Below are 27,635 nucleotides of genomic sequence, written 5' to 3' on the forward strand. Positions count from 1 at the left end.
AATTCATTTGGCAGAAAAGGAAATTGAAAATGACCCTACAGCATATGTGATACCCTCCACCTTCATTCATAACTTGAAAAATGTAAATCTTAATGATGCATCATGACATATGTGAGGTTGGAATACTGAATAGTTTAATAACATTAGCTGGTGAATATATGGATACATACCTTGAAGATTCAAGTTAATTGGCACCTCATGTAAGTTTGGGTAAAATTGAAAATAACCAGGATACAAGCAGTTTTAGTTTGGGGACAAGTCAGAGGAAGTTGTTTATAAATACACCAAGATATGTATATGAATGAGTTATAAAAACAGAGAAAAATCCTAGTGTCATCTACCCGTAATAAATTCTGGTATAAATAAATGACTTATTGTATAAATAAGTTCTATGATAATAAAATTCCACATGGATCTAAATCATGGGAAAATGAATAATTGAAGTGAATTTAAAATAATAAAGCTAAAGAAGTGAATCTGTTGACTCAAAGAAAACCTGATGTTAGGCAGTAGTGGCACACGCCTTTCTTTAATCCCAGCATTTGGGAGGCATTGGTAGGTAGATCTCTGTGACTTCAGTTTAGTTTACAAGAACTAGTTACAGGGCAGGATCCAAAGCTACAAAGAAACCATGTCTTAAAAACAAAACACTGGGACATATAATTAACAACAGTTCTGTTATATACTCCAGGGACAGGTAAAGTAAGGCTGTCTGGTTTGGATTTGCTTGGATTTGCCCTATTGATTCTATTGAGAAGATATTTAAAAATTCATTTACCAAGTTTGAGTTATGATTCCACATTAAAGTTGATAGGGTAAGACACAGAGAGACAAGGAACTTATGAGTTGCTCATATTTTTAGTTCATGTGGTGGTTACGTGGATATTTGCTCTGTATATGCATTATGTATGTTTCTTTTCTCTTCCCTTTGTTTCCCTTCCCTTTGCTTGAAGGGTACTTAAGGAAATATTAATAGCCTTTAAGGTAAAATAGAGAGCAATAATAGCTAGGTGTGAATTAGAGACAGACAAAACTAGTAACTTATTTAAAGGCTATTTGCTTTAAAGTTCGCTTAGAATGAAGTAATATATACATACATATAATGTATTTAATGTATAAAGCTATTTTTATTTCAGAAGTAAAGACTTTAAAGAAAATTATGATCAAGGTCATAGAAATCTTTTAATTTGATTATATTTCACTCATCTCAAAAGGTGAAACTTTATCAGGACAGCCATTTTTGTGATGATAATATAAAACTTAACCTCTTATTCCAGGTATCCAGTTGATGTTGGCATTACTTAAAATATACTTGTATGATTTTATTTGTATTTGTCCCTAAGACTATAATTATTTTTAGATGTGGATAGAACAAATTGTAAATACTTTATTAATTGAAGTACATATTTTTTTTTTCATTTTAACAGTTGAACCTACGGTGAGCCTGATAAAAGGGCCAGACTCTTTAATTGATGGAGGAAATGAAACAGTAGCAGCCGTTTGTATAGCAGCCACTGGAAAACCAGTTGCACGTATTGACTGGGAAGGTGATCTTGGTGAAATGGAATCTACTACAACTTCCTTTCCCAATGAAACAGCCACAATTGTCAGCCAGTACAAGCTCTTTCCCACGAGATTTGCTAGAGGAAGGCGAATTACTTGTGTTGTCAAACATCCAGCCTTAGAAAAGGATGTCCGATACTCTTTCATTCTAGACATCCAATGTAAGTACACGCCAAGGTCTGCTTACTAGACATCCGGTGTCTACACCAGTGTCTACGTTCAGCTTAAGCTACACACCGCGTTTTCTCCTGTAGTCAGAGTTCTTCGTCAAATCGCCTTTGGTTTGAGTACTGAGTATGCAGTGATGCTCAACTAAAAGTTGAGGCTTTAAAGGAGGCTAACCTTAAGGAAGCTATGGAAACTTGTACCTCAGATGTGTACTCCTTAAAAGACAAACAACTACATTGTGTATAACCAGGCTGCTGACCCTGCCTCTGGGTCCTACTGTTTTCAGTAAGAATCCTTTACTTGGGTAGTAATGGTGCACACCTTTAATCCCAGAACTGGGTAAACAGAGGCAGGAGGGGGTCTCTGAGTTCCAGGTTAGCCCAATGTACAGAGCAAGTTCCAGGACAGCCAGGGCTACACAGAGAAACCCGGTCTTGAAAAACAAAACAAAGGATTATCTTTTACTTTATAGGTACATTTTAGCTAGTTTGAAAATCTTTCTTCAGTATTGTTCTACGCTGATCTTACTGATATTATAATTATTATGTAGTTAAAGTATTTTAAAGCTATGATTTGGAATAGTAAGAAACTATATACCAGAGTCCTAGCTGCCTCCTTTGTACTGAGGAGTTCTCATATTTTCATGCGTACCCACATTTCACTTTTCATTAGTTTCTGGTTTTGATGCATTGTGATTTGTTTGAAATTTTAAATTTTTGAGTAAAATTGGTTGTTGCTTTCTTTCAAGAGTGACTTAACGTTAGGCAGATTGGAGATAACAACAGCAAGTGTTTAGGTCTGCTATCATTATCATACATGCAGATTGAAGTCATCTATGCTGAGGTTTTGAAGTTCTGTTGTTTTTACTTTTTGGTGAAATGCCATGCTTAGGGGTTTAAATTACACTACTCATTACAATTAAAATTGATTATGCTGTACATATGCTAAAGACCCTTTTGGCTGTAGTGAATAGTTTGTTTTGTTGCCATTGAAGCTCTAGATATTTATTGTATTTGTATATAGTCTCAAAAAGTATGTGCCACACCTCTATATTTACAATGAATATTACTTAATTGTAATATGAATTTACTCCTCTCAGATTAAACATCCTTTTCCAGATGGTTTTATAAGGAACTTGGTACTAAGGCAGTACCTACATGCCACGTCTCCATATTTAATTAAGTAATATATTATGTTTGTTTTGTTTATGAGTCTACTCTTTTATAATATTAGTTATGAAGTCTTACATTCAGCATTCTTGCTAAATAAAGCCATATGTGATTTTATCTGGTATTGAATTCCACCCATCCATCCACCCATTCATCCATTCATTGTCTTAGTCAACTACTGTTTACTGGATATTGTCTTCCCAGGTGATTATGTTGAAAATAAGGAAAAATAAATTCCATTCTTCTAAAGCTTACCTATTGCATTAATGTTTTTTCATTGTATACTGTATGTACTCCTAACAAAGGATGATAATGTTTGCATTCATTGATTTTTCTAGATGCTCCTGAAGTTTCAGTTACAGGATATGATGGAAATTGGTTTGTGGGAAGAAGAGGTGTTAACCTCAAATGTAATGCTGATGCAAATCCTCCACCCTTCAAGTCCGTATGGAGCAGGTAATACAGAGTAAAATGCACAGTAGCCAGTTGTTAAAAGGAGAAAGGTATTTTGAATGCATTAAGATTAATTTTAATCAGTGTATTGTGTAATTAAATTAATAGCTGAAGAAATTAAGCAAAAGGTTTCTCAGTCTTTTTCTACCCTCTTGCTATCTCTCACCACCCTGTCCTAGCATTTCTGTTCCTTACTGGCGGCAATGTTAGAGACTTAACTTTTTTCTTTTTTCCCTCTGTTTGCTATCATAGGTCTGATGAAAGCTAGCTCATAGAGAGGAAGCTTCTACTCCAGTTTTAACTTGATTTCTCTGTACCCTAATAATTAGGGAGTGTGATATCTGCAGCAGTAGATCTAGTCTTATCTAATTCTGGTAGGCAACAGGAATTAGCAAGAAGTTATATAGTTTGGGGCCTCTAGTGCCTAGCTAAGTAGTGGCTTATAAAGAGGCATCTACCTCGTGCTGGGATTGTGGCTTTTAATGATCCTGGCTTTTAAGAGTAGCACTGTCCACGCCCTGCAGAATGGCACCCTTCAAACTCTCACTCTTGTTTCTGGCCTACGTTTAAATTTAGCGAGGCTCCCTATGGCCTTTTCATATATACTTCACTGAGATTACCCATTCCTGTCATTGAAATTACTCCCTTCCTGTTGCCTCCCTACATCTTCTACCCTAACCTTCAACTTTCCATCTCTAGTATTCTTTCTGTCTGCTTGCATATCACTCATGTTCTGCTACACCCCTTCGGCACACCCATCCCAGTGGCCCTTTTTGACTGGCTTCTGCAGATACTCCAGATTAAACACAAACCTAAAGATTTAGTACTAGGGTCTATAAATGAGACAGAACATGGAGTTCTTTGTTTCTGGTCCCGGGTTATCTCATTCATAATTTTTTCTAGTTCCATTTACTTGTAAGTCTTTATTTCCTTCACAACTGAATAAAATTATATTGTATCTGTCTGCTACATTTTTATTATCCATTTATCGATATTCCTTGTCTTAGCTGTTGTGAATAGAACATCATTTAACATTGTTGAATAGATATCTTTGTAGTAGGATATAAGTCCTTTGAGTATATTTCTAACTGGGTAATATGATAATTCTGCTCCTAGCCCTTTGAAGAACTGATTTCCATAGTGGCTTCATTGCTTTGCACTTCCACTTACAGTGAATAAGTGCTCTCCTCTTCTGACATCCTGGACAATATTTGTTGTCAATTGATTTCTTTTACATTTTATTTATTGGTTTTTATGTGTGTGTGCTTGCATATGTATATTATTTTCATATAGGAGCCCATGGAGGCCAGTGACGGGCATTACAATCTTCTGGATCTATAGACAAGTAGACAGTTGTGAGGGACTATATGGGTGCTAGCAACCAAGCACAAGTCTTCTGCAAGAGCAGCAAATCCTTTTAACTGCTGAGCCATTTCTCCAGCCCTTCATTTGATTTCTTGATGATAACCATTCCAGTGAAATAGACTTTCAAAGTAGTTTTAATTTCCCTAGTCACTAACAATATCTAACTTTTAAAAATGTCTATTAGTCCTTTGTATTTCTTTTGTTTTTCCTTTGAGATTTATCTGTTTATATTGTTAGTGTCATCTCTGTTGCTATGGTAAAACACTGACCTAAAGTAAATTAAGGGAAGAAATGGCTTATTCCCATCTATAGATTACAGTCCATCATTGAGAAAAGTTGGGACAGAAATTGAAGCAAAAAGCTAACTTTTGTGTGCAGCCCAGGTCCATCTACCTAAGGATGGTAGTGCCCACAGTGGGCTGGGTTTTCCTATATCAATTAACAGTCAATTAAATGCCAAAACATCTCCCCATTCATGCCCATAAATCCAGTCTGATCTGAGAAATCTTTCAGTTGTGAGTCTTTTCTTATGGGACTCGGCGCTTTAGCAGACTGGTAGTTAAAGCAAACTAGGACTTAGCTCCCTCTGTAGCCTATTTTTAAATTAGATTCTTTTCTTGATGTTTTATTTTCTTGTGTGTGTATTGTATACATTAACTCCGTAGATAAGGAGCTGGCAAAGATTTTTTCATTCATTGTAAGGACTTTTCTTTGCTGTACACAAGCTATTTCATGAGGTCTGATTTGTTAGTTCTTGGCTTTGTTTTTTAAAGAGACTCAAATTCTGTTTAAGAAGGCCTTACCTATGGCTGCATCTTGTACCACATCAGCTTCCTTTCGCTCTAACATAATGGTTTTATGCCGAGATCTTTCATCCAATTAGAGTTGTTTTTTGTGCCAGGAGACATCTAGAGATGTAGTTTCCTCTGCAGTGAGTGGTGTTGAATACGGAGCTCCATGACTGCTCAAGGTTCTGAGATCAAATGATAGTTGAGTGCTCAACCCTGGATGGGACATATACCACCCCATCAAATGCTCGAGCAATATTTTGAAGAGTGGGAGGGAAACAAAAAGCAGGAAGATGGGGAAAGAGCTGCGAAGTACTGTCTTCTGTCCCTGACACAATCAGTGCAGGCTATGGCAGCCTCTAGTGACGCTGCACTAGATTTGACCTGTCTCCAGCCAGTCGTTGTTCATGAAGGGACTCATAGGACACAACCCCTGCTTTTTGAACTGTTGGATATCCTGTGTTCTGGGGAGAGGGATGAAATGTGTTGTCTTCATTTAGGTACCCAAAGATGAGCCCACTAGGTTCCAGGGAATAGTTCTAAATCCATGGTCACACCAATAACCTTGGTCAACTCAGTGTGACACAAAAAGACATGAATAGGAAAAACAACTCTTCAGGGGTCAGGCAAAAGGGGTTTGGAACTTCAGAGATGTTGTGGATGACAGTTACCAGCAAATATATGTACAACATATATTTAATTGGTGAAATTGTGGAAGAAATTTAATAAAGGCTATGAAAATCTTCTCATTATGTTGACCTGTGTAACATACATAGAATAAATTTCTAAAGAAGTGGGTGTACTTAATGGACTTGGATAGTTAAGGATGAAATAGTTGGAATCAAATTTATATACATCCATAACTAATATCCAACACATAGGTAGTTTTATTGGCATCTTAAAAGTTTGACAGTTTTAATAATTGTCAGTGTTTGCTATTTTAAGCTATTTAAAATAACGTCATGCCTCTTAAACATCTAGGTTGGATGGGCAATGGCCTGATGGTTTATTGGCTTCTGACAATACTCTTCATTTTGTCCATCCACTGAATTTCAATTATTCTGGTGTTTATGTCTGTAAAGTGACAAATTCCCTTGGTCAAAGAAGTGATCAAAAGATCATCTACATTTCAGGTAAGCTCCTGCCTCCTTCCAAGATGAGTTAAAGTAGTGCTATCATAATAATTACAGTGTAATATTGTGCAGTCATTTATTCTCAACAGCTTAGATTCACTGATAGTTTTAAGATAGTACAAAAGACACATGGAAGTTATAGCATCTTAAATATGTATACACAGTAGCAGTTTTTTTTTTAAAGAAATGTCAACATGTGTATACAACAAATTCTGCACATTTCTTTGACTGGTGGCATGCCTTTCTAAATGCTTTGGTGTTTAATTAATAAAGTATTTTTGATTTTTGTTTTTTTTCTTTATTTGCTGCTCTGCATGTAATTGTCTAATAAATGGAATATTAACTTTGTTAGTTTGGCTGTGAAATAACATTGTTTGCCATTGGAAATGAGACTGCCATTTTAGGGTAATGAGAGGTGAAGTAAGAATGTTTTAATGATGTAAAATTTGCTATTTTTGGTCATTATTTTCAGCCCTGAAAGTATTTGTTTTTCATATACTATTTGTTTCACTATGAAAGTTTTGTTAATTTTGCTTAGTATAAATTTGAGCATTCACAGAATATGAACAGAATCCACATTTTTTATTAATATCTATAAATTACCCATGAAGTATTAATGTAGGAAAAAATACATTAAATATTTGAGTAATTCTTAATGATCAGAAGGATATAGCAATCTTCACATCTAACATATGGAAAATGAGGATGATCAAAAGGAGGACTTTGAGATGAAGGTTTGTATTATGGAATGGATAGTTATGGCTCAGTCTCTCCAACTGTATGAATAAGTTATGGATTTTAGAAAGCATTGTGCTTATGTTTTCAGTGCAGTATGAACCTGTGCTTGTCCCCAGCACCACTGCAGGCTAGTGGCATGCTTCTGTTGATGTTCAACTGTGCTCAGGACATGGGTTAGTGTCTAGCATATAACAGACTCCCGTTTTCTTTTTGTATGATCCTCACAAGGAACATAATGCTGTGTAAATCCACATACAGCTCTTTAGTAACAGCACTTCAGTGGGAAGTTAATTAAAGTATATGAGTTGCTTTTTCCCCCCAAGGATAAGCCATAATCAGTGTAAATTTAAATTATATTAAAAACTTAAATTTTAGTTTCCTGGAGAGTATTTATTTACATTTTGTTCCTTTTACACAGCTTTCTGTGGGGCATTTGATCTTAGCCCAAATGTTACATTTTATCTTCTTTACATACCAGGTTCAAATTGGTCTTTTACATATGTATACTGAGTCCATTGGTGATAGTTAAACTTAGACTTCATTTATTTATTCATTTTTATTTAAGAATTCTCCACTTTTGTTTCAGCTGCTTCTTTAGAATCATTAAATATATACAGAAATTGAGCAGGCATTTATAACTTACCTTGTTCAAAACCAAGGTCTGTCCCTTAATCCACACCTTTTTATCTTGTCTGTCCCTCCTTTCAGTGCTTGTGAGTTCTGTCATGGTCACTCAAGATAACAGCCCTTTTGACAATCTTCTTTCCACTCTTTGTCCTTTGCTCCCTCGTTCTCTCAGCAGACCTGTCTTAGCTCTCTTAGAAGCTAAGTAGTGTTATCCACTCTACACCTCTCCTGCTGTTACTGTTAGGATCCAGAACAACCGGGACTTTTTACCTAGAAAGCTGTTAATCTCCCTCTTTGGACCGGTCACCCTTCAGCCCTTAATCAGATAAGCAGCCAGTCATCCTTTTAAAGAGTGCGTTAGATTATATCACTCCTCCTTAAAACCGTCCCTCAACTTTACTTACCTGTGGTAAAAAACCAGATCTTCACAGTAAGTAATGGCTCCGCGTGTACTCTGTGACATCATGTCATCATCTATGTTCCTTGCTCATGGTTTCATCACACGGGCCTCCATTTTCACTGAACATAACAGGTATGCTTCTGTCTGAGAGTTGGCCTTTTCTATTTCTGTGCCTGAGTAGCTCGCCTCAGGTATCTTTGCAGCTTTCCCAAAATGTCATGTTTCCCAACAAAATCTCTCCTCTTTCTATGATTCTTCGTACCATTTTACTACCTCCTGTCCTCTGCCTTATCCTTGTTTTCATACTTGTCAGTATGGTGTACTGTATATTTTTATCCATATGCTTATCTATTTTTTATCCCACTAGAAGTTAATTCTTAAGAGGGCATGGGCTTGTATCCATTTTTATCATGGCTATATTGCTGCCATGCCCAATAATCTGTGACATACAATAGCTTTTCATTACATTTTTGTTGTATGAGTGAAAAAAAAATTAGATTTGGTAACACAACAACCTTATTTTTGTTGTTTAGGGAACTGATAACGAATCCTGTTTTAAAATTAAAATATATTAAGTGTTATAAACTGGGGTGAAAACTTTAGGTAAATATAAAAAGTCAATTCAGTTACCTCAAAGTAGTGCTGATGTTTACCAAGTAATCAAGAATCAGATTTTACCTTTCTCTGCGGAGTCTGTGGTCTGATTTCTGTGCAGGCGCATTCCCTTCTCCATTGTGGCTCGTGCTCTGTTAGCATCCTAGATGTGCTGCTGCTTTTACAGAGCTGCTTTGTCATTAGCCTCCTGGGTTCTTATCAGGATAAGAGGCTGTAATTGACGTAGTGAGATCTCATCTTAGCGTTAAGTGAACTTCTAAAAATATGTAATCTAATGTCAAGAGTCAAAGCTTTGCTTAGAAAAATAGAGTTAACAACTCTGAAAATTTGAAGTTATTATTAATATCTTTGTTTTCTCACATTAATGGCCATCAGGTTTTGAACAGAAGGCCATGGGCTCATGATTGCAGTACTCAGCTTAGGTTGCTGCACTGTATCCTAGCCTAGTGTCACTCTCCTGGCTCTCGAGCAATTCTTAGGGTAAGGCTAGCCGAGTGCTGGAAATGGTACTTTTCTGGGTTGCTGTTTGTGTGTACTCTCACATAACTGATTCATTACTTCTCTGAAAGTAGAACCGCACATTGTGACGTTTCAGATCATCACCCCGTGCTTAGCATTCTTACTCCTCTGTAAAGGTGAATGTCATATTATTGATTTTAGGATCCAGGCGTAAATTCAAGGATCTACAAATGACAATTTCTGATTTTAAGATTTTTTTTTAAATTTAAACAACCTATATATAGTATAAAGAAATGAAAGTCAATATGTGTAATTTTTAACACTGTTACCACTAGGCTGACTTGTACCTTGTGGCTACAAGGACATTCTTGTATGTACTATATGTTATACTACTTGGCAAAACTAATTATAATTAGTTGGTGAAACAGACTTCAAAGGCCCTTTTTTTGGTAGCAATCTCAGAATCAACTGCAAATCTTTATCATCTTCTCATATGTCCAACCTTTAACAAAGAATATAAAAATGTCTGATTGAAACAATAAGAATGTTGATCACTATTGAAAAGTAGCTGTTGATGATTATTAGAACCTTTGACTCCATGTATGAACTCTGATTCATTCTAGATTAAAATAAAAAGATAGGTCTGCTATATATTCCATATGTTCACTGCTTAAAATGTACAGTGAAGTGTTAACTCATTATGTGTATAACATTATGGCTATGTTACCTTTAACACTAGTTGAGAATAGTAAACTGAAAATTTTCTCAGGCCACTAATAAGTTTTAAAAATTTTTGTTAGTTTTTTTTGAAATCTTTATTTTGTTAAATATGAGAAAAAAACAGATTTGTGTACATTTAAAGAACTTTGCAAGTTGAAATAAAAATGTCAAATTTTTAGCAATATATTGTAACACCATTAGTTTCATATTTTCTGCTTGGTTGTTGCACAGATCTATCCGTTGCTCTGAGAAATCTAGGGCATCAGGAATTGTCATAAGCCTTGGAAATCTCCATGTATACAGACGAATATATATATATTTAAATAATTATATAAATATATATTAACATTATATATTTAAATAATTAATGTAGGCAGTTTGTATTTTTATTTCAATGTACTGGTACATTTCTTTTTACAGTGTTATGTACTATTCAGTGATTTGGCCAACCCGTTAGTCCCCTAAACATATAACTGGTCTCAGAAAGGAATGTAGATGTTTGACTTAATTCTGTAGTACCTAAACTCATCGAAGCTGGACCACATGAAGCTTTACTGCTTTCCACTGAACAGAATCCATCAATCTTACAATTGCTTTCTGCAGAATGAACTTGCTCAGCTAGAGAAGACTCTTACAAAGTCTACCTAGATTCACATACACGTAGCATTTGATAGCACCCAGCAATAGCTTAAAACCATAGGAACAAGACTTCTATGGTATTTGGTGGTTTGTTGGGGTTTTTGTTTGTTTGTTTTTTGTTTTTTTAATATTGTACTTGCTAAATTTTTACCACATTCTATACATATGGCATTCCGTGATGAAACCTGTTTCAGTAAGTACATTTCTTTAGCTTGTGATGTTAGAATAACTTACCCCATGTAGATTTAGTATTTTTCTAACAATCATTTTAAAAAGCTCTGTCAGACCCACTCACATAAAAATTAATTTTAGGAGATCACCATTTGGGTCATTTTTTTTTAATCTATGAAAAAAACTCAACATTTTTAAACTCATCTTTTTTTTTTAAATCTAGAACTTTATGTAACTTGGCCTACAGATACTACTTAATGGACAGTTAACCATTCTTTAATTTTTACTATTTATGTTTAGTTGCTTCTTAATATTAACGGCTACTCTGTAATATAATGTCAATAAATAGTCCATTTGCATCTAATATTTAAATATTATTAGAATGTTCTCTCTAAAATATTAGCTATATTCGTTTTGACAGTCGATCTTAAAACAATTGCATGGAATTTTGCAAATATAGTTGAAATTCCTTCATTTTACAAATGTTCATATATGCTATTCATTGGTTATTAGAGGCGATTATTACATTAAATTTGTGTGTTAGTCTCATTTGATTGTAGCACTTGATTGACACAGTTTTAAATATATGCTTTTTGTGTTTTAAGATTACCAAATAATAGTCTTTACTATTATATATATTTAATAAAAAGTTATAGTACTTTTTATTTTAAAATATTTTTGAGAGAATTATTAAACCAACGACTTATATAGTATGCTCACTTAACAAGATTCTATGGTTTTTCATTCTTTTAAAAGATAAGTTCTTATCTTACAGACTAAGTAAAGATACATATTAAGAAAACATTTCATTTTTATTGTCTTTTTATTTCCTTTTGCTACTGGCTAAGAAGATACACTTGAATACTTAATTTAATTGAATTTTTTCTGATCATTCTTAAGCCAGCCATGTATAGATGCCTTAAGTAATAATCTACATCTACATTGAGACAATTGCCGTTCTTAGAGCACAGTATTCACTCAGACGTGGGTTGAATACCCTGGACTTACACTGTCGGTTTCATTCTTCTCACTTCATTGACAGCTGACTAAGTGTCAGTTCTTTTGTTTTGTTTTGATTTTCAGTATTTGTAAGTGACACTACTTTCCAATCTTAAGAATGAAAAACTATTGTTACTGTGAATATGTATTCATTAACTGTGCTGCCTGTTCACTGCTCTTGGATCAGCCTCATTGACATTCTCTGCCTTTCTGTGTCTTGTCTATCTTTACTGTTTCCATTAGATCCTCCTACTACCACCACCCTTCAGCCTACAGTTCAGTGGCATCCCTCAACTGCTGACATCGAGGATCTAGCAACAGAACCTAAAAAATTACCCTTTCCATTGTCAACTTTGGCAACAATTAAGGATGACACAATTGGCACCATCATTGCTAGTGTAGTGGGTGGGGCTCTCTTCATAGTGCTTGTGAGTGTTTTGGCTGGAATATTCTGCTATAGGAGACGACGGACGTTTCGTGGAGACTACTTTGCCAAAAACTACATTCCACCATCAGACATGCAAAAAGAATCGCAAATCGATGTTCTTCAACAAGATGAGCTTGATTCTTACCCCGACAGTGTAAAAAAAGAGAACAAGAATCCAGTGAACAATCTAATACGTAAAGACTACTTAGAGGAGCCTGAGAAAACACAGTGGAATAATGTAGACAATCTCACTAGGTTTGAAAGACCGATGGATTATTACGAAGATCTAAAATTGGGAATGAAGTTCGTCAGTGATGAACGCTACGATGAAAATGAAGATGATTTAGTTTCCCATGTAGATGGTTCCGTAATTTCCAGGAGGGAGTGGTATGTTTAACAACCACTAATGTGACTTCACTATGTACAATGTTTCATTCATACTAGTTGATCATTTTCAGATTGTTCATACTTTTTCTTGAGGAAGAATAAGCTTTTCCAAGTTGATTTCAAGCTTACTTTTTATATTCTGATCTGACAAATGAAAATGTAAAATCTGGGTTCAATGTATCTGAGCTGCTTTACAATTTTTTTCACTGCTGTACTACTGTCTCAAGATTTAAATTCTAATGCAGAGTACTTTATTGGTCTGAGGCACACAGGTAAGAAGAAATGTCAACGTTAAATGTATGCCGTTTTTGGTACAAAAATTAAAAACAGAAAAAAATGAAACTACCTTGGCATTGTGTATTAAATGTTTACCTAAGACTATAATCTCAAGTATAATGTCATGTAACATGGTACCTCTCAGAGCGTATCACCACTAGGTGTGCTCCATCAAAATTGACAGTAAATCTAATTCAGAAATGCTTATATATTTTTAGTATACTAAAATTATTCATTCTGATGGAGTATCTTTCATTTTCAAACATTGTTTTTTAAGTTTCTATATTAATAGAATCTTTACCTCTGAATTTTAATGAGCCTTGCCATAACTTCTGTAGAGTGGCTTTTCAAAGATATTTTGTTGCACTAAAACCATGGCCATAAACTCAGTGAATATGATGTTTGGAAGAGCATAATTAGCAGGTCAATATTTTTGTCCACAATACATGCAAGAGTAATAAAATATATGCCTCCTAATACAATAATTATTAATTTTTTTCATCTCTGGAAGAAAGTTCTTAAGTTGTTTTGTGAACATGGTTTTGGTATATGAAGCATTGGCCTTATTTTAATGCTTTATTTGCTAAGTATATGAATAGTGATGAAAGTATGGTACACAGATAAGTACAGAGAGAGTATTTGAGTATATTCGTGTGCCAGATTTAGACATGAGCTGTTTCAGCTAGGAATCTACGCGAAGAATTTTCTAGATAATCTTGATCTAGTATTTAATGTTAGTGTTGTTCAAACGGGTAACTGTAAAAAGCAATTAAAATAAACTTTGAAGCTTGAGGTTTAATTAAAGAAATTGAATTATAGAACCAGTTGTTGATAACACTTGCCGATGACTATTGGTAATTCATCCCTTTTCTCTCCATGTCCTCCTAAATGTATGTATATGTTTCAAACTTTTTTGTTTTCATTTTTGTTTTTTTTTTCAAATTAAAACTGGAAACATATCATGAGAATTTTTGGGTTTATTTTGTTCATTTGTATCACATAGCTCATTAACTATATTCTTTCCAGTATCATATAACTTTTGAGACATGTTATATAAATCTTCAGATGTTAACCTTTGTATGGTAACTTAATGCTGCAGTAGAGTTCTGAAAATTGTGATAATGGCAAATGTTTTAAGGCCCAAAGAATGTTTTTCTATTGATAATGAAAAAGGACTGTATAGAACAAGTGTCTTGGAAAGACAGTGAAGATGTTATGAAATGAATCAGAATAGATAAATTATTTTTAATAAAAATGTAAATTAAATGCTCTTCACCAGCCACCTACTCCCAATCATCTTTTTTCATATATACATATATATGTATATGTATACATGAATTTTATTATATATAATAAAATTCCATTCTATATATTTCGTATAGAAGACAGAATTGTGGCATACTCCTAAAATATAACAAGTAGTGAAAGCTTTATTCTGAATAATTAGATACTATTTTTCTTTAGCACTGTTGTAGAAATTAGAGGATCTACCCTAACGTGTATTATAAGGCAATAATATCAGATTAAGAAAGATGGTTAGTTCATCAATATCTCATTGAAAATATGTTTTAATATATTTAATCATCTAATATACAAATAGTAAGACACATTAGTTTGAGTCATTGGAAGTCACTTCCTTAGTAGTAATACACTGTGACAAACTTAACTTGATGTTCATTTAAGTATGAGTAGTGCTATGAGCCACAAGAAAGATAGGCCTAAGATTTCTTTCAATGAAAGATAAGAATTTATTGCTCTTTTGATCAAAATTTTATTTTGAGAAGGAAGTTTTTGATATGCTGTATGAGTCCAAACAGAGTGATCACATGTAGTATTCTTTATAAGTCTCGACTTGAATATATAACCTAAAAGAAATTAGTGCTTAAGAACTGTGTTTCTAAAGTACAGATACCTACTGATGATGAACTCCCTCTCATGCTGTGCCTATTATGTGGCTAATTTTAGGCATTTAGTTTGGTTTTGTGGGCATAAGGCAATCTGGAAATCTATGACGTATTTAATATACTCTGTATTCATAATCTGGATTATTTGGCATCCTGGGAGCTTGGCAGGTTTTAGGAATCTTAGACTGGTGCTTAAGGCTTTTAGAGGGCATTGCACTGTTGATAAAGCTTTGTGTATGTACACTGTACATAGGGAGTTGTCTGTGAACATGAGTATTCACGTGAATACTAGTGATGTGCACAGCTGATTGTCAGGTATATACAAATCTATCTCTGTGGAGTGTTTGAAAGATCATTTTTACCCTATAGAGACCATGTTTACTTTTGTTACTTAGATATGTTTTGAACTGTTTTTCCATTTTTATATTTATCTCATGGTTTCTTTTCTACTGCTAAAATATTTCAATAACACATTGTTTTTTTTCCTGTAAGTTTTATTAAAATACAAAAGCTTCCATAAGCTAGAAGTTAGCTATAGACTAGTTTTTGACTGTGTTTGAACATTTAGTATTTAACCATGTGCCTGATAGGAGATGTGTGTTGCTGTGCCGATCCCCCCCCCCCCCCCCCCTCTCTCTCTCTCTCTCTCTCTCTCTCTCTCTCTCTCTCTCTCTCACACACACACACACACACACACACACACACACATACACACACAAACACACACACACACATACAAAGCTATATATAAAGAAATTGTTAAGGTTCTTTTAGTAGTAACTACTGCTTCTGATAGTCATTCATATGTGAGAAAGTTCTAGAAAGAAGCTAAAGCTCCACGTTTTACATTATTATAGGATTATAGGAATTAGAATAAGTGCAAAATTTGACAAAAATGTCATTTCATATGAAAAAAAGTTAGTGTGATTTTGATAGTGTTAAAGTCTATATAAATATAACATGTTATTTGTACATGGCAGTAGTTTACATGCAATTCGGGAAAGGAAAGAATGGTCCACAGAGGGAGATTTTAACCTTACAGGGTCTAAAGTAGAGATTTATCCCCCCACTTGTTAACTGGAAATGTCCTGTGAAAAAAGGGTGGGATTTTATTTCTATTTCTCAGCTTTTTTGTTTTGACATTGTGGGATTGGGTTTCACTTTCCAATTTTAGTTTTTAATCAATAACCCTCCCATTTCTTATTTAAATTAAGTTAGGTTTTTAGGTGTTAGCTCTCATTGCCATGTAGTAACTCATAAAGTTTCAAAAAAAAAAAAGCTTTTTCAGTGGTATATTTCTAAAGTGAGATGAAATTCTGTATTTTTTCTTGCTCTTCATATTGGCTACTGTGTTTGTATGTTCATGTGTGTATAACCCATTTTCATTTCAATTAACAATTAAAATGCAATTAATAATCTTAGGAATTAGGATCTACTTTATTTCTCTTCCCAAACTACTAATATCAGGTTAAAGATAGAGTTAAGGAAACTCTGACAGTGCCTCTAAGTGGACATGTTAGCCACATTGACAAGCTAGCCATTACACAGTTTGCTTTTAACATGTTTATCTTGTGTGTTCATCATCAAGATATTCAGAATATTTAAAAAATTGCATCTTCACCCAACATGTGCAGCCTGTTTGTCTCACCTTTTCTTAAACACTCCTTACAACTCTTGCTCAGAATTTACAAGTTATTGGGCATTTTAAAGGATCTGAAGATGAGTCGTACATAGGAGGATTTATACAGATTATGTTCATCTCGTAGTGTACTCGGGATCTGAACATTGCTGTATGTTGGCATCTTGGGATCCTGGAACCCTGGTATAGATACCAGTTGGTTTTTGTTTTCAGATCAGCTCATTTTAAAGGAATCTTAACTTGTCTTTTAGTGGTGTTTACTTACTGCTTATGAACTGTTTTGAGTAGAAATCACACTTTATAATCAATTTCCTGTTTACTGCTTGTTATTTCTAATAGTGGCATATATTTTTCTAAACTATTTTTGAACAAGTAGCCATTTCTTTAAGTGGCATACACTTTGGATTGTTTTGTTCACCTTGTGGTATACCAATAAAAATTGATTCATGAAAGCATCTTTAGATAATATCGACAGTACCCCTAAAGTTTTAAACGTCTCTGTTTGCATATGACTGTTTTCTTCTGTTATATTACATCCACATTTTTAGAACATGAAGATGAGTAGTGAAACTAAGGCTACTTTTACAAAACATCGCACTATATTTTATGGAGGGGCCATTTATTGAAGCTTGGTACTGATTATGTCTGCTTGACTTTGGAAGAGGAAAGCATATTTCTTTGTGGGAAGAGAGTAGCATTTCACTAGCTGCACACTTGAGAGTGGTCACATTACAGCAGAAGTAATCTTTAACTCTTGAGAACAATCCAAAGACATATTTTTACATGCATATTATTTCAATAGATATACATTAGTACAGAAATTATACCATTCCAATTACCAGAAATGTCTCAGGGAAAACCTACTTTGGAGAATTTTTTTTAATTTTTTATTTTGAATCCAATTACTTTGGTTATTGCTTGTTCATTGTCACTAATGTCACAATTTAAGCACATCAGCCTTCCTGCCATTACCTCATTGACAGCAAATCGTCATTCATTCTAAAAGATAAAAATAGTTCTAAAAATCAGCTATAGTATCTTTTAAAAAACTTTTCATAGTATGTTTATTATACCAAAAATAAATATTTCTCAAATTTCAAGCAGTAAGTATTCACATTTCTTCATGTTTTAGAAGGTTTAATCAGGATGCCAAGTATAATCTGTATATTGTAATTTTAGAAATACCTTTTCATGTGTTCTGGCCCACATGCCAGAAGTTCCTTCCCTCCTTCCTTTTGTTTGTTTTCTAAAAATGACTTCACTTTCCTACAGTTTTCCTGTGTGGATTGTCCCATTGCATCCCGAATGCATCTTCTGCATGTTTATAAGTTGTTGGTAAGGTCTAAAGCCTTGCTTCATTCAAATTTCATTGTGTGACAGGGTTACTTCATAGGAAATGATGCATTCTTCCACCATGAGGTTCATAATACTTGCTTTTCTGCTCTGACACTAGCAACCATTTGGTCCTCAATGCTGAGCCACAGTAACAGAGGGCCTACTCATGTCCAGATATATTAAATGTGCGTTTATATGTGGTGTGCCTGAAACATGAATAAGTCTACCCATGCTTCCCCCTTGTCCCGTTTTCCACACTGGAAGGCCAGTCCATGTAAGTGTATCTGAAATGACAGATTGATGATACTTCAGCAGAATTAAAAAATGCCAACCATGGTCTTTTCTATCATCTTGTATGTTTACATTTTATTCTTGTTTTTGCCTGTCTTTTGTAGATCAGTGAAAACTCTTGATTGTAACATGAGCTAAAAAAAAATTAGTGTGTATTACGTATATATTTGTGCTACTAGAGCAACTCAATTGTATGTATTTTAAATTAGTCCAAAGTGGACATTTTAACTCTGATAACATAAATGCTTTTAAATGTCAATGTCATTGTCGCTATTTGGGATGCATAATGTGCTTCACTTTTAAAGTTAATCACTTTTCTCACAAATTGGTATTTAAAAAAGATTAAATGTGCTTCATTTTAAAAATCTTGGTTTTTAGACTTTTTGATTCAATAATTTAAAAAGACCTTATTCATTCTATAGTACATATTTTGGTACTTAATGTGGTGATCTCAAAGACAGCTTGATTGGCTTGGAAAAAGAACATTGTTGAGAACTTTATTTTGTCACAGCTTCTAGTTTGAGAGCTTGTCTTTATGTACAAGATGTTTGTTTTTCAGTGTCTTGCAAAATTGCAGTAAATTCACATACTTTCTGCTTTTGACCCTATGTAGGCTTATTATGAGTGTAATTGATACTAAGAAAATATAAATGTGTTTTAATTGGTCTCTTGATGTACTTGAATTATGTTTGGTTGATGTATATCATAGCTCACTCGGTTATCATGGTTTTACTTTCATACTCTAATGTTGGAAGTTCACGTGTTGAGTAAGATATTGGCACTGCTTTTATATGAATGGGGTGATACCTTCATGATGCCACCTCTTTTGCAAGATAGCGTATGCAAGGCATGATTGCTTATCTAGTGTGTACACACATGAGTTTTGGTAACCTCATTTGGTTGGGTGCTCACCTGACACATAGGATCCATTAGTGTTAAAAATAAATACTGGGTCAGTAGGCTAAACCCCATGTGTCGTGGTGTTGATTATATGAGAAGGAACACATAATCGAAGGACTAGAAGAAGTACCTCAATTTACATTTGTTGTGGGAGTGTTCCACTCTGTTCTTCCAATGTACAGCCCCAAGTGGTGGGTGAGCAGCGGACTCTTGGATCATAGGCTGATAGTGCCAATTTATGTATTTTATGCTAGTTACCACTTGTTTTTAACCAGTGTTGCTTATTTGTGCTTTTCCTTGGAGGAGAAGGTAATTTGCTGATAATTCTAGATAAGTTCTACTGCTGAGTTATTAAATATGTTTTAAATCTAAGTTCCATTTCTGTAATGTGGCTGGATTGCATTGTGTGAATTTGTAACCTCACATTGGGACCCTTTCCCTTTCTTGTGAGGATCAGGATTGTGCCTGTTTCACCCTTGTATTCCTAGCAGTGGTGAAGTGGTTCACGTAGATGCCTGGTAATTTATTAATGAACAACTGAAAATGACCTGAGCTAAATATGGTGTTTACAGGAGAAAAAAAGGTGAGATAAATTTTGCATGGCTACAAGCTTAGGTATCAAATTGAAAGCATAAAGGAGCTGTTGAAAATGAAGACAGAAGGGTGGCAGTGTAGCTCCGAAGTAGATCACATGCTTGTCATGTGCAAGGATTATTTATAGGGAAGGTGGTAATGACTGTTCTGTGTAGAATGAGAGTAAGTATTGGTAATAAAAACAAAACTAATTGTATTTGCTATCTATACTATTTACTGTGTGCATGCTTTCTGGGAAGTTCCTTATACATTGGTTGACTGATAACTTGTTTTTGAATATTTTTCTTAGAAGATGTACACTTGCTATCTATAATTACAGGTGATATTTTTTGGCATATGGGGGATTGTCATTTTTCTTTTTGGGTGGGAGGGTGAGTTTCCAGTGTATGTGAGGTGATTGATGTAAGTACTGTGATGACAGCAGTCAGTTGTTCATAGAGATTAATATACCATTTTGTCGTGGTAAAGTGCTTCTTACTCTCTGTCACTTTCAACATTGTAGACCATCTCCCTCGGTAATCTCATCTTCCTTCAAGTCACTGACTTAGATTTTAAATGCCAGGTTTCACTTCCTCACTGAATTTTTGTACTTGTGCAGTATGAGGAGCTTTTGTAGCTTGTGTGTGTGTGTGTGTGTGTGTGTGTGTGTGTGTGTGTATCTGAGACAACAGTATTACTATTGGAGCAAAATTTCAAATTTCCATCAAAATACTTCAATTTGAATGCAAAAGATTTTACAGCTTCCTTTGTATTTCATTCTGACACTCAACAACTTACCTCTTTAAAGCCCTGGAGTATGCTGAAATATGCTGTGTTCTTTTCTTTTCCATAATTGGTAGAAGAATCAGGAAAGGAAATGTGATACATCACATACACATGTGGCAGCAGCTTGCCTGTGTGAAGTGAACTGTTCTGTGGGTTGAAAATCTTAGTTTGCACTCATACTCGAGTGACCTGAGCTGTTGAGAAACAGTTTAGAAGTGCTGCTGCTCTATGCTGTGAGCGTCATTGTAAAGCTCACACATTTAAATTCCGAGTCCTTGGGCAGAATGCTAGGGACATTTTATCCATATCAGATGAAAGATTGCATTAAAGACATTTAAAAGAGCTACTGTGTAATAAATAGCAAATTTGACAATTGGGCACTGCTGTTAGGTGGTTGACCTTGCTTGGTCAGGTCCTTAATGTGGACCTGATTAATAGGACCAATTTCAGTTGGCCTAGCACTAAACCACCACATCATAGTCTGGTGCAGTGATTGAAAATAGAATTTATATGTTGAAGAAAGTGGTTGTGGAACGATTCTATTCTCTCTCACATTTACAAGCACTAAATCCTCTTCACTGCTCTGACAAATGTGCTAGTGATTAGACTGATAATCTCAGTTGTGTTAAAATTGAAAGTTGTAGCTTGACTGTAATTACTTGCCCACACTGTCTAGATTTTATTCATTGGTTGACAGTTTATTCAAGTGAATGACTTGCACTAAAGTGTAAGAGTTTGAGTCTAAAATGAAGCTAATGAAATGACCCACTAATAAACTGTCTTATTATAATTTGCTAAAGAAAACTTTAGAAAGTAAAAACTTTTCAGCCATGTAAAACCCTATGTATTGATTTATATTGAACTCATAGACATACATCTGCCTCTGTCTCCCTAGTGCTGAAATTAAAGGTATATGCCACCATGCCCCCAGCTCCAAACCACATTTTAATAAATGTAAAAATACTTTGATAGGTAAAAATTTTAACATTCTAGTGCTTCAGTTCCATTTCAGTTTGTTAGGTCTGATCTGAGAAATAATTGTGAGTAAGACATGCGACTAAATCATTGAAATGAAAACAGTTTTTGATTTCCCATAGGGAGCAAAAGGGCAAGGCTGTATCAGCTGATGCCTCTCACTCCAGCCCCCAGATCAGAGCACAGGCACTGGCTGGAGACTTGGATTTTGCCCCTGCTTTGGCTTTTGTCCTCTACTGCTCATTAGCTGGGTGACTATGGGCAGGCTGAGTTAGAGTCTGGTCATCATTTTCAAAGTGGCATTTCCCACTGTCTACATTATTGGTTAGAAAAGTGAAATTTATGGGTTGAGGGTGTGGTTCATTGGTGGAGTATATTCTTAACCAGGCACAAAACTGGCTTGGTTCCCTGGCAACACAAACTGGGCATCATGGCAGATGCCTGCAACCCCCACTTACAAGGCTTCACACTTAGTATCATGAGTTCATAGTTACCGTTGGCTATACAGCAACTGCCAGAATAGCCTGGAAAAAAAAAGCCATGGTACACAATCTCAAAACAAAAAATAATACAAAACTTTATAACTTATGAGTCACTTCACAAAATTGGACTGTTGGATTTCATATGGTTAGAATTAACAAAGTTAAACAGATAATATTAGTCATTACATTTGAATTGCAGTGGTTCCATTTGTGAGTTTATGAATGGTAGTGTCTTTTAAATTTTTGTATGAGATGCTGCTATATTAACTTCTTAACAAAATGTGTCCTTCAACCTGAGAAGTGAGTTAGTACTCAGGACTTATATAAATGTTGTATAAAAATATATTGAAATGTAGCCTTTACCACGTAGGAAAGAACTGCTTTTGTTGGCATGTCTACTGTTTTTGAAATTCTCTATTTTAAAACATTTTTAAAAGTTTTTAAAGTTCGCACTGTAACTTTTTATACTACATCTGTGATATGATTTTTTGATTTTTGGTTATTGAATATAGTCCTATTTTTAATAGTGTTTCTCTTTCACTTTAACAGAATAAAATGGTAAGTGTGTATATTACTAGTCAACTGATTTTTTATTGCCTGATTGAAGGAGAACTTAACATTATCTTCATCTTTTTTATCTTTTCCTTAGACATTATTTGACTGTAGAAAATAGATGTATTCAGTAATGCTTTATTGGAGATATTCTTTCCATAGTTTGAGTTAAACAAGGTTGTGGAGCTTTACGAAAAATATAAGGGTATTAACATGATGCTTCTAAAATGGATGGATAAAATTTGGGGTCCTCTAAATTAATTGCTGGGTAAATAGTTCCAGTGGCCATTGAGCACTGTAAAAGTTAAAGCATGCAACTTTTAAAAATTGTTTGAAAAGTCTAATTTTTTATTATTTAACAGACATCCCACTTAAGCAGACTTCATCCATAGCAGTAGCTGGAGCTGTGATTGGAGCTGTCCTGGCCCTCTTCATCATCGCTGTCTTTGTGACTGTGTTGCTAACACCGCGGAAGAAGAGACCTTCCTATCTTGACAAAGTGTAGGTAGCAGTTTTTACTTGTGTTCAGCTGTGAGCATCCATTATCCATTAGCCTTTATGTCCACATTTATGTTACTTATATTCAGTGTTCAACAGATGGAAATAAGGATAGTGTTGGACCACGTTGACTTGATTTCATCAGAACATCTTACACTGTATCCTAGTAAATGAGAGTCGTTACAGGACTGCTGAAAGCAAACGTGTTAGGCAGCTCCTCATCCACAGGCATTAGACTGTAACATGAGGGCCTGCTTGTTGGGGTTTCTGTCCTCAGTTCCCACAGCCAGTAACCCCCAAAGAAAATTACACAGAGGTCTATATTAATTATAAACTGATTGGCCCATTAGCTCAGGCTTCTTATTAACTGTTGTAATGTATATTAACCCATTATTCTTATCTATGTTAGCCACATGGCTCAGTACCTTTTTCAGTGGGGCAGGTCACATCCTGCTTCTTCGGTGTCTGGACAGGACTGGAGAAAGAGCTTCCTCCTTCCTAGAATACTCTGTTGTCATTGCCCCACCTCTACACTTCCTGTCTGGTTGTCCTGCCTATACTTTCTGCCTGGCTACTGGCCAATCAGTGTTTATTTAAAACATAATTGACAGAATACAGAATTGTCCCATACCATTAGACATCTTTCCAAATGCATTGTATTGATAACTTATGTTGTCAAACCTGAATAGAATTCAGACCTGTACTAAGTGCTAATTTCAGTATTAGAAACATCTTAGGTTTAATTGATTATATGTTTGTCTTATATATAGATATAACTAAACTACCAAGAATTATTTTTGAAGACATTCATTTTAAAGCTTTTTTCTTAAGAAAAAAAGTTTTGTTTCATTTAGTTATAAAATAAGCATCTTTTCATTTAAATAATTTTTTTGCCTAATCACTGAAATTAGATTATAAGTATTGTATCTTGTTGAAGAATGTAATGACTAACATATCCTTTCATTTTAATCTTGTCATTATCTCTAACTGTATGATACTTTCCATATTTCACATGGCTGTGTTGGGAACAGAATGATTTTATTTCCTGAACTGAGTAATGGATCTTCCTATGCAATCTGTTGTTGTGTGAGGGCATGAGGCTGGTGTTCAAATTATACATTCCTTTAAAGTGCTTTGGGGTAGACCTCCACTTCTTCAATCTGACAGTCACTGCGCTAGTCTTTTGGGACTATAGACCCTGTCATAATGTAGTCATTGCTGTCAAAGATGATGTAACTGTAGCAGTGTAGCTACTGACATTGTCAGGGCCTGTGTAGGTCAGAATACTGCCTGAATACTGGCAAGCGCATCCTGCCAGGTGACAGGTCAGGCAGCATAATGCCTGAATGCTAACATTCATCATGAGCATAGCTTTGGGTTTATACTTAAATGCTGCTATAAGTTTGTTGCGATTTCATTAAAGAAAAGTGACTGCTTATGAGTAAAAGATGGTAACATGCTGCTTTAATTTGATAATTGTAAAATTGGAGTTCTTTTATAGTAAACTGTTTTATGTACTTATTGAATTATTTTCAATGGAAAATGCTACTTTATTCCCATATTGAGAAATGAGTTGATATGCCACATTTATTATTTAGCATCTAAAGATTTCACTTATTTTATCTATTAATATAGATTACTTTTTATTTTATTTGCTAATCAAAAGTATTGGAAACACAGCTCTAGTCTTCAAATCATTGAAATATATGACAAATTATTTTCTATGAAACATACATCTATAGACTCATAAATGCTTTTAAAATATCTGACATTTAACAAATGTGTGAATATTAGGGAATTTTACAGATAAGATCATCAAAAATATGTTCTTTAAGCAAACCATGGCCCTTTGTCTATTTCAGATAGCATAATTTATCGTGAATTGTACCTGAAAAACTTAACTTTTCAAAAGATTTATTGATTTTTGTTTTCTGTGCATGTTTGTTTTGTCTACATGTATGTCTCTATACCATGCTCTCCCTGATGCGCATGGAGGTCAGGCAAGAAATCAGATCCCTTGGAACTGGGCTTTCAGGTGATTGTGATCATCATGTGGGTGCTGGAAAATTATTATGGATTCTTTGGGAGAACAAGCAGTACTAACTGCTGAGCAGTCTCTCCAGCCCCGAGGTGGCTCTTTTGAAAATCCATCTTGGAAAGCAGTTCCATACTATAAGCCTTTGTCAATTTTCCATGTCACTTCTATGACCATTTGGAAAAACATAATAGCGCACACATTGGGGGTTGGAGAGATGGCTTAATGACGTAAGAGTGCTTGTTGCTTCAGGAGAGGCTCTGACTTTGGGTCTAAGCACCCACTCCTGGAGGCTCACAACCACCAGTAATTTTGACTGCATGGATCTGACCCCTCTTTCGTCCTCTGTGGGCATCAACTTACATGTGACAGATATATAGACATATGCACAGATACATAAATAAAGATCTTTTAAAAATACTATCTTTAGCCGGGCGGTGGTGGTGCACACCTTTAATCCCAGCACTTGGGAGGCAGAGGCAGGCGGATCTCTGTGAGTTCTAGGCCAGCCTGGTCTACAAGAGCTAGTTCCAGGACAGGGACCAAAAGCTACGGAAAAACCCTGTCTCGAAAATCCAAAAAAAAAAAAAAAATACTATCTTTAAAATGTTTGTCATTGTAATCAGAGGTGAAAATATGCCAAACTTAAGCAGGTGGCTCATGCACAAGATACTTGTTTAATAATAAAATTTTCAGTGTTTCTATTTTAATTGTTTCTTTAATGTGAATAAGTTAGTTTGGTGTTGAAGTATTGGAAACAGTGATAACTTTTTATTTCCTGACACATTGACAGAATATAACTTAATTAAGCATGCAGAGTAGAAAGAATGGTTATGTATTATAGTATGAAGAAAACATCCTTCAGATTTGTGAGAACCTTGTTTTCTTTGTTTTTCCCCCTGGAACCCCCTCACACACTTCTGTTTAATATTTTGAACACAGAATTGACCTTCCACCTACACATAAGCCGCCCCCTGTGTATGAAGAACGAGTTTCTTCTCTGCCTCAAAAAGGCCTTCTGTGTCAGGTACGTGTTTGTGAAGACACTTAACATCACCTGAACTATCTTCTGAAAATCTGCCCTGCTGTTGCAGTGCACAACTGTGACCCATGCACGTGAGAAACTGGAACAAGAGGACCGGAAGTTAAAGTCATCCTTGGCTACACAGTGAGTTCGAGGCCAGCCTGGCCTGCAGGAGACCCCATTGTGAAAATTGAAGTGAATAAATTTTTTTAACTCTATTCCATCTGTATTAATTTTTCAAAGCATCATTTTCTATTTTGTAATGGCGCATACTTTTTAACATGTTCATGTACTCTGAAGCCTGTGAGTGATGAGTCAGACTTAGTGTGTGCGTTAGTGAGAAACGAGACGGCTAGTATGTGGCAGGAAGTCACTGCTGTACTGGTCCTTCCGAAAAGCTGCAGTTAGAGACTGGCTGTGGATGCAGTGTATTGACCCACAGATCTATTGTAAACAATAGGCATTTTTATGTGAATAAAAAGTAAAGACCCTGAGTGTCTTTGGTAGATTGTTGTGGACATCTGCTTTTCTTTGAGCCCCGCAGTTTACTCTTCCTTTTCATATGAAAAGGTCTAAATTTTAGCATTCCCTCATTGAGAAACAGGTGGTGTATGTTCCAGTTTAAAACAGTGAAAACGAGCATTGGATCCTCACACTACATTTATGGTGACTTCAGCATTTCTGCTGGAGTCTGTGCAGTAGCCCATGTGCAGGTTCAACACTTGTCATCTTGGGTCAATACCTGGGCTAATATTTTTGCTTGATGTTTTAGAAAGATTAAAACAAATACTTGAATTCTTTCATTCTCAACTGCAGTGTTTTTGTTCTTTGTTTACTGTTTTAGTTTATTTTGCTACCATTTTCTCTGTTGTTTAGACAGTGTATTGGGTTCTCACCTTGTATCTGAGATTTGCCTCGATTAGTCTGTTTTCCTTAAAAGGTATGCCCTGGATCTTCACCCTGAATATTGTCTGAATACACACAGCACTTAATTTGGTGGGGAACTGCAAAGAAATGGTTCTGTGAAGATATCTTTGCTTCTGTTCTTCACTCACTCACCATACAGTCAGTCTGCTGTTAGCATGGGTGAGGCAGGCAGGAATGTGGAGCACCTGCCATGTAACAGTGGCAGTGACTCCTGCTTCGCTGTCCTCCGGGACATGGAATGTGTCATCTTTCCAGAGCTCTGTTTCACACAAAGTATAGCCTTTAGCAAATAAATAAAAGTGATAAATAGCATGAAATGCCTTTGGAAACCTTGACCAGAACTGCTAAATTGTACGTTAATCTGTGGGTGTCCAGAGTCTGTTGTGCTGATTTTTCTTAGGATATTATTATTAGTCTTTAGAATAACCTTAATTGAATATAATTTAAGTGTTGTCAGGAAAATCAGTTCGTATGAAACTTACTATTTGTATTTTCAAGATGACTTTATAGAAGCTTGAGTTAAAAAAAATTATTTGGTTCAGATCATATGTATTGGGCTTTAGTTAAAATATAACTGTTACATGTATACTATAAGACACTGCATAAAACCAAAAGGA

General features: G+C 35.1%; 1 protein-coding gene across 2 annotated transcripts in view; it reads left to right on the plus strand.

The window, feature by feature from the left end:
- The window catches only part of Nectin3 (nectin cell adhesion molecule 3), a 111,112-nt gene that overhangs the window by 33,913 nt on the left and 49,564 nt on the right, over positions 1–27,635 (plus strand). Inside the window, exons 3-7 of one of the 2 annotated variants that reach the window (XM_041673438.1) lie at positions 1,428–1,724; positions 3,239–3,356; positions 6,488–6,639; positions 22,897–23,035; positions 26,010–26,094. In XM_041673438.1, coding sequence (XP_041529372.1) covers positions 1,428–1,724; positions 3,239–3,356; positions 6,488–6,639; positions 22,897–23,035; positions 26,010–26,094 — 791 coding nt within the window. Of the gene's footprint in view, positions 1–1,427; positions 1,725–3,238; positions 3,357–6,487; positions 6,640–12,250; positions 14,057–22,896; positions 23,036–26,009; positions 26,095–27,635 lie in introns of those variants that run through there. The other variant, XM_041673437.1, reaches the window with a different exon arrangement.

The sequence above is a fragment of the Microtus oregoni genome, unplaced genomic scaffold, assembly GCF_018167655.1.
Source record: "Microtus oregoni isolate MIOR12 unplaced genomic scaffold, Mior012 000023F_ref0000262, whole genome shotgun sequence".
Lineage (NCBI taxonomy): Eukaryota > Metazoa > Chordata > Mammalia > Rodentia > Cricetidae > Microtus > Microtus oregoni.